Source organism: Larimichthys crocea, chromosome XV (assembly GCF_000972845.2).
Source record: "Larimichthys crocea isolate SSNF chromosome XV, L_crocea_2.0, whole genome shotgun sequence".
Lineage (NCBI taxonomy): Eukaryota > Metazoa > Chordata > Actinopteri > Sciaenidae > Larimichthys > Larimichthys crocea.
In genome coordinates, this window is record NC_040025.1 from 19624124 (window position 1) to 19637028 (window position 12905).

General features: G+C 39.6%; 1 protein-coding gene across 5 annotated transcripts in view; it reads left to right on the forward strand.

Moving 5' to 3' along the window:
- The window catches only part of LOC104920222 (kazrin), a 158614-nt gene that overhangs the window by 124945 nt on the left and 20764 nt on the right, over positions 1 to 12905 (forward strand). For all 5 annotated transcript variants that reach the window (XR_003463788.1, XM_027288286.1, XM_027288285.1 and 2 more), the window contains exon 5: positions 12409 to 12600. Coding sequence is in view for 4 of the 5 variants with exons in the window: in XM_027288286.1 (XP_027144087.1) it covers positions 12409 to 12600 (192 nt within the window). In the remaining variant the exon portion in view is untranslated. The remainder of the gene's footprint in view (positions 1 to 12408; positions 12601 to 12905) is intronic.

Below are 12905 nucleotides of genomic sequence, written 5' to 3' on the forward strand. Positions count from 1 at the left end.
CTGCTTGACTCCCACTCATGAACAACAAGACTATTCTCTGAAAATAACTGTTGTTTGTTTGCAGCATACTTAACTGCACCACCCGGGGAAAATCTGGTAAACATAATAGCGCAGTGTTAACGTGTAACAATGAAAACGGAACCAGACGGAAAACCAAGTGAAAATAGATGTTACAAAACAAGCTGAATGTTGATTTCCTCATGCATTCACGTGGATGCTATTTCATATTATGGCTGAAAGAATGACATGTTCCTTTGGACATTGTAATTCTAGCACAGCTCATCAAGCATCACCATGGCAGCAATTATTGCCTGGCCTGATGCAACCAATTAACATTCTCATCATGTGTGGTATAAGCTGTCCATAATAAAACCATAAACAGTAGCTTCTATCCAATTCATTAGCACACCAACTCAGAGTGCAATGTACACCTAAGTATTTATCCTGCAAAATAAGCAACATTCCTGCAAAAACAATATCCTGGAATCGGCTCTGTGTGTATTCTTGCAGCATTATTTTACACCTAAATGCCTATTAATACAAAATACTGGAGTACCATCCTCCAGTATTTTGTATTATACATAGCACAGAGCTAATAAGATCACAAGGTAGATAGTTGCCAGCCTGCACCTTCATTCAATCAATCCAATCCAAGACCATTCATTATCACTGCTATAAGGGTTGCCATTTTGACTCAATTGCAGTCTCTGACTCACACAGTTGTATTTCATGGCTCCATCCATCCATCCTTGTATCTACCAGCCATCTTATCTTCCATCCAACCGTCCGCCCCTCATGACCCTAGCAGCACCTCTTCCAGTTTCATGGAAACTCTGCTGCTAATCTCCATGACAAAGACGTTTGAAAAAAGCTGTCCAGCGTATCTGTCCATCTGCAGCCTCAGCGCAGCAGTAATCTGACTGTTTGTGGTTTATCACGTCATAGATGGGAGACAGCCTTTAAAACAAACATGCTGTTTTGACGGCTTAGTGTCAGTTTGGCACAAGCACAGACTGTGAAAATTAGTGAGAGGGCTGCTTATGTAACTCCATCAGACATGAAGAGGGTTCTAAATCTCCGAGCTCCGTCCACCAAAGAACAAATTAGACTTTTTGAAGACAAAAAAGCAAATCTATATAGTTTCTTTTTCCTTTATAGTACCTGCTTATACTTTATATACAAGTCAACTTTGTTTGCATTTTTGTGTCATTCTGAGAACAGCAATACAAGTTCTGGCGAGTGTGACTGATGCTATCCACAGACATGCGAGAGAGTTTTAAGCCTAACGGACGCCAATCGTGGTGGAATGCGGCTGAGATTACTGCCTATCTTTCTCTTTGATCAGTTTTTTTGCTCACTGTCGTGCTCTGTTCTAACCGCACTCTCTCACAAATTCAGCCCTATTACACCAAGGACCTGAAGCATGAAATAGGCTTGCCAGCATGTGGATGTCAGATTCTGTGATGTTAAAGCATGGACTACTTGATCGACACTGGCTGACTTGAAGCAAGGGAGTCATGCAGCGGGTGACATCGCCATTTAAATGCTTTTGATGTGAATTAACGGCGACAGCCTCGAATTCTGTAGTTTGTATCGTGAAAGCATCAAGTCATGCGAGGTGAAACATCTTCAGGGTTGAGACTGTTAGCTGTTTCATTGATGCTCATTAATCAAGAAAAAAAATCTTTGTTGGTTCCAAAAATAAGAATTTTCTCTGTTGGAATTTTTTTCTGAACATTTTCTAGCACCTATAAGCTTCAGTGACATCTTCATTTTCTGCTTTTTATGATTATCCAACTTCAAAGCAATCATGAGTTTATATGAGGCTAAAGACCATGGGGACTTGAGGCTTGCCTTCACACCAGTGGGCTCATCAATAAATAGCAATCCATCTCTGCATGGTGTTATCCTGAATACCAATCTCTCTTCATCACTGTCTCTGTTAATACAGAGTATTATTAGAGGCTGATTTCTATGATGGAGTGCCCCGAGGAAAGGTGTGTTTTTTTGTTTTTTTTTCTCCTTCCCGTTTTCATCAGGCATGACCCTGTCATCTCCTCAGGCAACGCGAGGAGATTGTTCTGCTCATGAGAATTGACTAGGTAATCCAGAGCAAAGCACTCCCAGACAGAGCAGACACTGCAGGCTGCCTTCATCAGTCAGAGCTTAGGCGTTACTACCGTCATGATCCACTGATGAATTTGCTATCAATGGTCCATAAAGATGAGTGTGTGTGTGTATGTGTGTGTGACATACATACTCTCTGACTTTTATTAATGACTCCAGCATCTCATTGAAATAAAAGGCTCTATGAGTTTCTATATTTTTTTTCTGCAACCTGAATACCATGCACAGTCTGATGTGGAACTGTGCATGTTCTTTCGTTTTCATGAGAATCTGCCTGTGATGCGTTTCACCTCTGCTGCCTGTCTGGCAATTTTTAACACCTTATTTGTACCTGTGATGATCCTTTCTCACAGTGTTTAACACCAGGATATTATTAAATTGTTCAAAAATCAGGCTGACACTTGCAAACAGCTTAAAGGGACTGTATCTGCGTGTTGTGCATGTTTTAGTTCCTTATCTACATTGTGTACCAATTCATGCTGACCATTTTTGAATGTATTCTATTTTTCATTCATTTGGTTTCCATTCATTTCTGTACAATCTGAAACTCAATCAGCAGACCCCTGAAACTTTCTTGAGTTGTGTAATTCATCACAGCATTGAGCAAAAGGTCTGCATTTATCTGTGTCAGAGTAACAGCGGTGGTATCGTTATGCAGTTCAAATGCAGATTGATTTAAAAATGTCAGCACTGCATTACCTCGTTGTACAATGTAGAATGAATGGAAATCAGTAACACTCCACAATTGGCAGTAAATTATTATAATTCACTGGTATGGTACTTTAAAGAGTGCAGAGTAGAAATGTTTTTTACGCGTAACACCATTTGCAAAACAGATTTTTTTTTGTCCTGAGGACACAGATTACCTTGGGAAGGAAAGGTCAGTTAATGGCAAACATTAATAGGTATCACATCATGCAGTGTGCACCTACTTATCTGAATATTTAAATAGAATAAATCATCATACTAAATGTTGTAACTGCGTTTCTATAAAGGCATCTATAACAACATCTCCCTGTGTCAATTTCCAACACTACAGATTGTGGATAAAATCATGTTTTCCGGGATCTAATCACTACAGGAAAACAAAGCCATGTCGGGGGGGTGCATTAGCCTGAGGGCTCTCTTGCATATAGGAATAACACTGCTGATTCTCATGGATTTTCTAGGGGTAGAGCTGGCGCTGGCTCGGTGGCTCCCTGCCGTGTCACAAAAAGGCATCAAGAAGCATAGTCAGTCAAAATACCTTCTGAACCTGAGGAGCTTTTGGATGAAGGGAGTGAAAACAGAATATTCCTTCACAGATACATTAGATTCAAATGAATCATCAATAATTATTAATTATTGTCTTTAAAAAGGACAACATTGCAGGTTTTATAATTATGAAGTGCAATTCTTTTATGCAATGTAAAGAAGCACATGTAAATAGGTAATATTGTACAGATTTTGAGTGTACACTGGCTCAAACATTCGCTTCTTAAAGAAATCTGAATCACATTAGCATTGTAAAATCAATCATTTATTCTTATTTCAAGTATATTCAAATGAATGCTGTGGAGGGTTTAAGCCTTTAACCCAGCACCCAGTGTCTCTGATCTGAGTTTTAGAGAGCATCTGTTTGAATGTAATTATTCAAACAGGGCCATGGCTGAGTTGCCAAGTCCAAAACAAATAAGAGGATGTGGGCTGTAGCCTCCCGTCATGAAAGCACTTGCTGCTCGCATTCTTGACCCTGACTGCTCTTTTATTCCCTTTATTATTTAACACATTCCTGATTTGGGTTGTTCCTTTGTCCTGTTGTACTCTGCATTCAGACTGTGGATAAGCTTTTACTGTGCATAGACCCAGCGAAATGATTTCGGAGCTTAGCTAGTGCTGCACTTCTTTACAGCCTTGTCCCGTCATTAAATATGACATTCTTCAATAAAGTCAATTATGTACTGTTTCTGCATCGTGATGCGTTGACTTTGTCCGTTGACCAGTAATCAGAGCAGTAAATTCACATAATGTGTCTAAATCACTAAGTTACTATGCAAAAGAAACATCTCATCAGGATTTTCTGAAGTTAGTGTGCTCCATATTTATACATTGTTAACCAGACTGCATACAGTTTGTGCACCCATTATATAGTATGTGTGGTGGAGTAGGATTGCCTGTCACAGTAGCAGCCATCGTCAGCTCTTTACTGCTGGCCTGTGCTGTATGTCCTCGCTCTGCCAGCTGGCTGAATGAGAATTCGGTGGGAACAATAGGCCCGTTAATTGATTTTGTCTCCAGTAACAGGCAAAAATTGAACCCTACCCGGTCTTTTCCCGCCCGTTCACTCTGAAGAGGAAAAACCAATCTAAAAAATTTCCCCCCTCTAGACACTTACTGTCATTCTCTATCAATTTTCGACCTCCAATCCCGTTTCAGCCAAGTCCAATTTCAGATGCCTTATGACCACTGGACTCTCTCACTGGTCTCTGAGTCCAGCTGTTGTTGTAGATGTGGGGTGAGGAGGAACTGGAAGAGATAGGAAAAAGGCAGGTGGGAGAAATTGAGAGGGGCCAGACAAACAATCTTCAAAAGGACACCCCAGGGGTGTTGTTTAGCTCAGTTGGTAGAGCAGCCACCCCATGTACAAAGGCTCAGTTTTTGCTGCGGAAGCCCAGGGTTCGAATCCGAGCATCAGTCAATCCCCATCTCTCTCTCCCCACATTCCTGTCACTCTTCAGCTGTCTCTATCAAATAAAGCTTGGAAAGGCCAAAAAAATAAGGACACTCCAGAGAAATATGTTACTCTAGAAGAGATCGACTGAATATAATGGAACCAGAAAACCAGCAGATTTCAAGACAAATGGTATCTTAGGGCCAAAAAGAAGCATTTGCACACAGTTAAAAGAAACCATTGTAATTTTTGAAAAAGGTCTATTTCCTCCTCAAATGTTGAATCGCTCTTTTTTGCTCCATGAAATCCACAAAAAAAAAGGATGACTGATTTTATCCCCAGAGAAGTTATGATATTCTCTAACATTTTTTATGACTGGCTTCTTCCACACCAAAGCTGTTCCACAAAGGCTGAAAGATTATTTAGGAGGATAGTTTCAGCCATTTTGCTTAAATCATACAAATAGGAAATGACACTGATCAGATTCATAATTCACTGGTACCAATTGCATGTCAGATGATGCATGGGCGCTATTATGCAAATGCACACATTTAAGCAGTCATTTACATCAGTGGCCGAGGATGGAGATTTTATTTACTGTTTCGATGAATCATAATAACTCGAGGCGAGCCCGTTTAGGGAATTGGAATGGAGTGGAGACAGAGATAGAAGGGGGGTCAATGAATGCACACATTTCTTCACAGATCGAGTCAGAGACAGTCATCATTAGCCTCAGTTTAGTCCCTGTGGTACTTCAAAGTTGCATAATTCTTCAGTCGGAGAAACACATTAAGCCTTTACTCTTTAAAGAAGCACCCCGTTCACAATTTTATGTTTGAAACATAAAGTGTAAACATCAAGCTAATGCTTTGACTAGCAAAGCTCTAAATGTGTTGGAAAACTGTTTTTCACATTTGCTTACAAGTCAACAGTGAACTTCAACGACGAGCAGATATATTTTTGTTGTGCCATTTTCAAGTGCACTGTTTTGTCTCATTCATTCTCACAGTTGCATGCCTCAGTTGCATCAGGAAACTCAACATAGTGGAGTATTTAGCAGGTAGAGAGCCATATTTCCCTTAGGAAATGATAGAAACCTAAAACAGAGCTAAAGTGCATATTGGACTTTCATTCATCAAGTGCCCAGAAACATGTGAATGATGATGTTGTTGCTCCATAAATTCGTAAATAGGCAACTGTTTACATCAAGTTAGCCATATCAACTTAAAAAGATAGTGATTTGTTCACAGTTTATTTTCATATCTCATAAGTGGCCAAAAAAATGGTTAATGCACATTTTAAACCAAGACCCCCAGAAGGGCACCAGGCTGTAAAGCCAGTTTGACATTGTGACTGAACCATGTTCCATCACGGGATGCACAGTGGTCCAAAAAGACCTTTTACCATAAGCTAACACTGTGAAAGAAGAGGCTGTCAAACAGTGGATACATTTTTTTTTTAACAACACAACATCTGTGAAATGAACTTGATCCATCAATAACAGTCAATAACAATTCAGTAAAATTTGGAACATCTAGAAAAGCTGCATGATTTAATCTTTTCGTTCACATTCAAGTTAGCAGCTTGGCCACACTCGGCTGGATGAAGTCTCCAGTGCGTTTGTTCTGTGGGCTTCACAATGCAGAAGCATACGCTCAAAGATCAGAGTGATGTTACGCCCAGAAATCAAACTTCTTTTTTGGCTTCATGCGCCACTGAGCAGCTTCCATAAAAATCAATGGAGCCCACCTCCAACGCTGTATCCAGTGTTTCTTTCTACGTCCATAGTGTAGCATTCATCACAGGTTACAGACCAACTTCGTGATTCAGCTTGGACTTACTAGCCTGTCACAGAGATTATTACAGACATATTTGGGGCGTCAAACCATTTAAATAATCTGGTTCAACTGTTGGCTTTTCTGATTGTTTGACTACTTTATGACTTTGTTTTAGCAATATACAATATCCCAAATCTGAGCATTTACTTCAGTGAGTACAATACAAAACAATAATCATTCTAAAACGACAAAAAAAGACCTACAAAAATAAAACCCGAAAGAGCGGGAATATCCTTTAAGTTCAATCTTTTAGCTATATGCTGTGCTGCATGTCAGAGAGTATGTAGCTTTCATTGAGGAGCAAAACCTCCACTGCCTCCGCAGCAAACATCAAGTTTGAGATGGCTGCAGACTCACACCACAGCAAACTAAAACACAACCCTGTGTTGTCAAACCGTGTGTGCTTACAGTCCTACACACTGACAAAAGCATCTCTTTATTTATATATATATATATATATATACAGTATATGTCTTTTCTCCTTTTTTTTCCTATTTGGGTAGATAAGTAATTAAGGCCAGAAGGTTCATGTTGACGGATGAGCAGGAGTGAAGCTAAAAACAGCGGCCTTGCCTTGGTTGAAATGTGAAACATTTGACTGTGGTTGCTGCGGTGATGTGATTTCATGAACGCAGAGGTGAACTTTTTTGTGGTTTTCCTCTCAGGGTTGCATAGTTTTTTTTACAATTTGCTCAAAACATTTCTCAAGGTACATGTTTAATATGAATGCCAGTTATTTATGTTTCTGTATCTGTCATATTTTATGCATTTCTCTGGGATTTTGCAATGAAGTTGTTATTGTACATCATTCTTCCAGACCTCGCCATCAATAAAGACACATGAACATTTATACATGTGTGTTTTCAGATGTTTTCTGGCTTCTCTCCACCACATGTGAGATGTTTTATAGACTTAAAGCCAAAGAAATCCACTTTATGGATGCTGTTTGTAAAAGTTCCCAGTATCATATATAAAAACCAAAAATGTATTTGTTTATTTGCCCTTTGTATGCTAAATTATAAGACTCACACTTTCCATGACATCAAATATGGCAACCGTTGCAGAGAGGACCCTGTGACCCCATGGGAATGAGCTGCATATCCTGCAGTCCTGGAGGGTGGGAGTGGGAGCAGGAGAGATTGCACTTATCAGGAAGCTCCCACTCAGACTGTCATTTGTAATGCAGCGCTACAGTGCATGCTTCTTGCCAAACTAGAGACGATGCGGACATTGAAAAATAGGTGGCTGTCTTCACTCCCCTCCCCCCCTTACACCTCTGACTGTCTTATCTAGAGTGCTCCAGCACTGTGCTCGCCTGCAGAAAGCTGCAGAAGACAATAACATATCTGTTTCCACTTCACATACTCTAATAACTACTGTGGCATACTTAAGACAGTTAATCTCGAATTTCCTATCATGCTGTAGATGCTGAGGGTCCTCTCGCTGGTAAAGTGCAGGAATTTTCCATTTGGACCGTCTTATTCAGTGTTATGACACATTGTCACTGAGTGTTTCGTTTAAATCAGGAAGCAAAGTGTGAAGATGTAAAATGTAAATCTTCTCCATATTTCCCATAGCTTTATTCTTATCGGTTCCCTCATGAATCTTTGAGAATCACGGTATTTGTCGGTATGCACAGTTTGAAGTCAGAGATTTGACTGAGCACGCGTCTTTTCTCTTTTCGGTGAAGTTATGTATTGTACAAAGCATATTCATCCTAAATTTACATGGCCACCCTAATATGTTCAAGTAGTATAAGTAATACTCTATTCATAAGCATAATCTTTATAAACTGAAATCATATTTATGTAGGTGGCTGACCAAGATTTTGGCACTGGAAGCATCCTGGTTTTAGTCCGAGTAGTCTTGACCAGTCACGTTTGAGCGGGCTGTGATTGCAACAGTCCATGTTGAGAGCAGAAGTGGCTGAAAACGTTATCTGCATTCATATATTATATAAAGATGATCAGGAATGTGTTCCTCGTCATTTTCATATATCAAGTTGCTAATCAGACTGCAGTGGAAGTCTTGGCCTGGCTGCTATCTGTTTTCTGGCTACACCGGAAGTCCAGAAACATTGACTGTGAGTAGGTGAAATCATTATCAGCCGACAGCCAATGAATTCCAAGGTTGCTTCCTGGTTTACCATGTATGTCATTTTATTAATTACACATCATCACCCCAGTCTAGCACTTACTGACGTCTCAAAAACTCCAAGCGCTGTAGGACTCCATCTTAGTTGTTTGTTTGTAAGGGTTGCATTTATAATTTAAGGACTCCTTTGGGTAGTTGCCTTGGACAGGAGTCTGCCAAACTAATATAATGTAATGTAAAAGTACATTTTATATTTCATTTACAAAGATATATAAAAAAAAAAAATGTTCACTCTCTGAGAGCAGATCTCTGCTCAAAGACCGGTCTTCAGTTAATCTTCAAGCACAACCACTATTACAAATGACCTTTGTCACAAGGTTAATGAAAGTGAAAAATAATATCTGCCCTGTGATTCGGATCTGCTCCAAAACATAATGGCTTCTTCCGTGGCCCATGCTACATCTTTCCACCAAGTTTCATAAACATCGTGCTGAAATACATAACCTGCTTGGCGGAGATAATTAAAAGAGTAATAAGGAAGTGAAAGTTGCAGATAGTCTTGTATCATGTGATGTTGCCGCTCTATGTTGCGTAATAACTAAATGCTACCTTCAGAGTTTAATTTGGACTGTGGCCATTAAACAGACAGCTACCACGAGGCAGCTAGTTTACCATGTTCCCTGTCTAACTTGATGACATGGTATTTATAAACAGGAAGTAGCAGGAAGTGGAGTAACAAGTGCAGTTTTCCTCTCTTTGTTGCAGTGGTGAACTTATTTGTAATACTTAATGTGGGAAGTAATGATGTGAATGAGCTTACATTAACAAATCAAGTCGAACCCAGTGTCTATATTTTGCGTTCAAACATTTGTACTGGTGACTTCATCTGCAAACACGACCCTAGTTATCAGAGAAGCAACTTAATTCTATAAGGGAGTGAGTGTCATCCATAAACCATCCATAAACCATAATAATTAGCCAGTATTTATGGATTGGCTATTAAAAATAAAACCCACATTTTCAATATCCTTGTATTTTATTTATGGCTCCCTATTTTGCTGCCTTTGCACGATCAATACATGCAAACTTAATGAATAAGTAATCGAGTATGTGACTATTATAGTATTTTTAAACACCAGTGAACTGTGTCTTGCGGCCGGTTGTTTCCAGAACGGACCAGCTCTTTGGTTTGCCAATAAGGCCGTTGCTGCTTGAGTTGCTCCGTAAAATGTGGTTCTATTATCGGGTCCATTAAGTATACCTCTGTGTAATGACACTCCACTCTCCGACGTTTTTCTCTCGACCCTTCTCCTAATAACCTCTTTTACATTTCATTTTTGTTATTTAGCAGGTGGCCCTTTTCCTCATCTACTTACATTTAGTCATTGAACTCAAATTTAAGGACTCAAAAGCCCTTGGAAGCAGGTGCACATCGCACAAGCAGTGAACTTTCTCTTAGTTTCAGGGGAGGAAAGGTGTGAGCTGATGTGATCAGAGAAAGGCTGCACAGACCACATATCCTCCATAATAGTTTGTTGAAACCGTTTGTTGCAGTGTTGAATTATCTAGTTTCCTTCAGTGAGTAACATGAGTAATATCAAAAACAGCTGTGAGTGCAGGAGGGGAAAATGGGAGTATAACACCATGTCTGCTGTAAGACGAGTCAGGAGTGAATTGTTAGTCATGGCAGAAGCACGGCACTAAAGATGATGATATGTCATTTCCATATTAGTGAAGAACAAATAACAACACCTGTTACACATTCAAGTAAAAGACAGAAAAACACAAACACAAGTACTGTAACGTGAATTCAATGCACGACCCCTTTAATAGATACTGTCTTTGTGAAGCTTATCATGTTCACTTCAGGTGTTGCTTCAAGCTATGGCAATACGTTAGGTTCTAGTATGTGGTATTGTGATCATTGGGAGCTTTGTATTTTGTCTGGACAAAATACCAGAAACACCCACTGAGAATGACAGTCCAATGGTTACTTTATTGAAAAATTGGTGGGAAAATCCAGTAATTTTCCCCTCTGCTAGAGGTTTTGCTTGCACAAAAGACAAAATGAGATTCATTTTTTGATATGAATATATCAAGAAAATGTGATTTTTGGTTACCTTTCAAACTTTCTTTGTAGAAATTGTTTCCAATGCGACTCATCAAATTTTTTGACAGGAGGTTCAGCTTTAGGAAAAAAGATGCTGTCTTAAACTGTACATATACTGGCAACACGTTTCTGTCATCACAGCTGTAAAAATGTGACAATGACAGACACATTTTCAGTGGCAATACAGATGAAATTGATCAGGTAGCATGGACTTACAAGATTCTAAATTTGTATTGTTATATGCATACGACACTAGTTTTCTCTCTGAATTAATGAAACATTACAACACAAGGCTCAATCGCTGTTCGGTTTATGGGGGATCATCGACCAGAAATTGGTCAGTGGAAATATAAACATTTTCTAAATGAATCTCTTTGATGGCGTGGTGTAATTATAGTGAAAGACACCATGCAGTATTAAATGGACAATGTGGGTGAACTTACTGTACGAGAGGATTATTTCCATTGATGCTCTGTTTTGGATAAATTGGCAAACATTGCTGAAAATGCACTTCTAGCTCTACATGTTATAATAACCATCCTACGCTTTATTAAAGAAGGGCTGAACTGCAATCTGTATTCTGTCTTTAAGTTTTCTGTTCCTTTCACAGTAGTTTGTCTTATTCACTCTCCTATTCGCAGAACTTCCATTCATCCCTGATTGATTTTAGTTTTTCAGACAGTAATATTGGAGCTGGGATATGAGCGTATGAAGTGTGATTTATACGAGGCACTTGATAGTGGAGCTATGCGAGATTGTGCTGAGCAGCCCCCCCCCCTTTGCCCTGAGGATCCATGAAATTGAGCAGAATGACTCCACTCATCCTTATATGAATTACTCTCCATATGCTCCACCTAGACGAGCCCATTCAGTGTGCAAAAAAGACACATTTGTAGATTAAATATTTCTCTTTTGAGGTTTGATGTGAGAAATTGAAGCGTGACATTTGTCTGTTGTGGCTTGTTTTAAAAGCGCGTGAAGTCCTCTCTGCTGCTGAAGCTTTGAACTCTTTGAACTTTTCAGTGCCTCAGATTGTCATGAAAAGTCGACTTCTTTCTGCTGCTGTTTTCATTTTATTGTTTGCTTCTTTGTCACAGTGGCAGGGTGGTGCTACTTAAAGCACTGAATAATAAATGGATACACCTCAGTGATTTTCTCATAATTTCTGCCAACACAGAGCACGTTGAACAGCTACAAAGACAAATTTCATTATAATATCAATGTCTTGTCTCTATTCATATACTGGACCTAGTCTACCCCTCTGATGCTTATTACAGACAGTAATTGGGCACTACAGTTATCTCAATTACAAATGGAACCATGACCTCCTATGGTGATGTTAAATTGATTTTGCATTTCAGGAATAACTATTTCTGCCGTCGTGTATCTTTTCAAAGCAAACGCACCTCTGTGAGATTGGATCCCAGTATGCATTTGACCCTTCTCTAGCTACAGAAATTACATTTTGACTTTATTGTTAAGGTTGTGTGCCGGAATCAAAACCGCACAAATTTTCACTAAAAAAATAAATAGAAAGGGTCGTTTGGTTTCAGCTTGCTACAGCTTCCTTTCCTTTCTGTTTGTTGTAGTCCTGCTGCGCGAGGAGGTGGCCCAGCTACAGGAGGAGGTGCACCTGCTGCGCCAGATGAAGGACATGTTGAGCAAGGACCTGGAGGAGACCCAGGGAAGCTGCTCGGCCGACGTGCTCTCTGCCACTGAGCTACGAGTGCAGCTGGCACAAAAGGAGCAGGAGCTGGACCGAGCCAAGGAGGCTCTGCAAGGTAAAGACCTCGCTAGTAAACAAGCAACTGTGTGTGTTATTTGAAACAATAACATTGTTATTGTAATAAAATATAAGAGAAAAAGGCAAGACATTAACAGTTTGGCTCAAATGTTTCTGGTACAAGAAATAATAATTTATGCAACGCCTCACTTTGATTCTGGCTGCGTGGGGATCATTGTTGCATTTCATACTTTCTCTTTCATAACTCTCTCTCTCTCTCTCTGCACATTTGTTTTCTATTGTTACCTTCAACATAAAACAATTTTCTGATGTGATCTTTCTCCTTAACATTCTTCCGTTTTT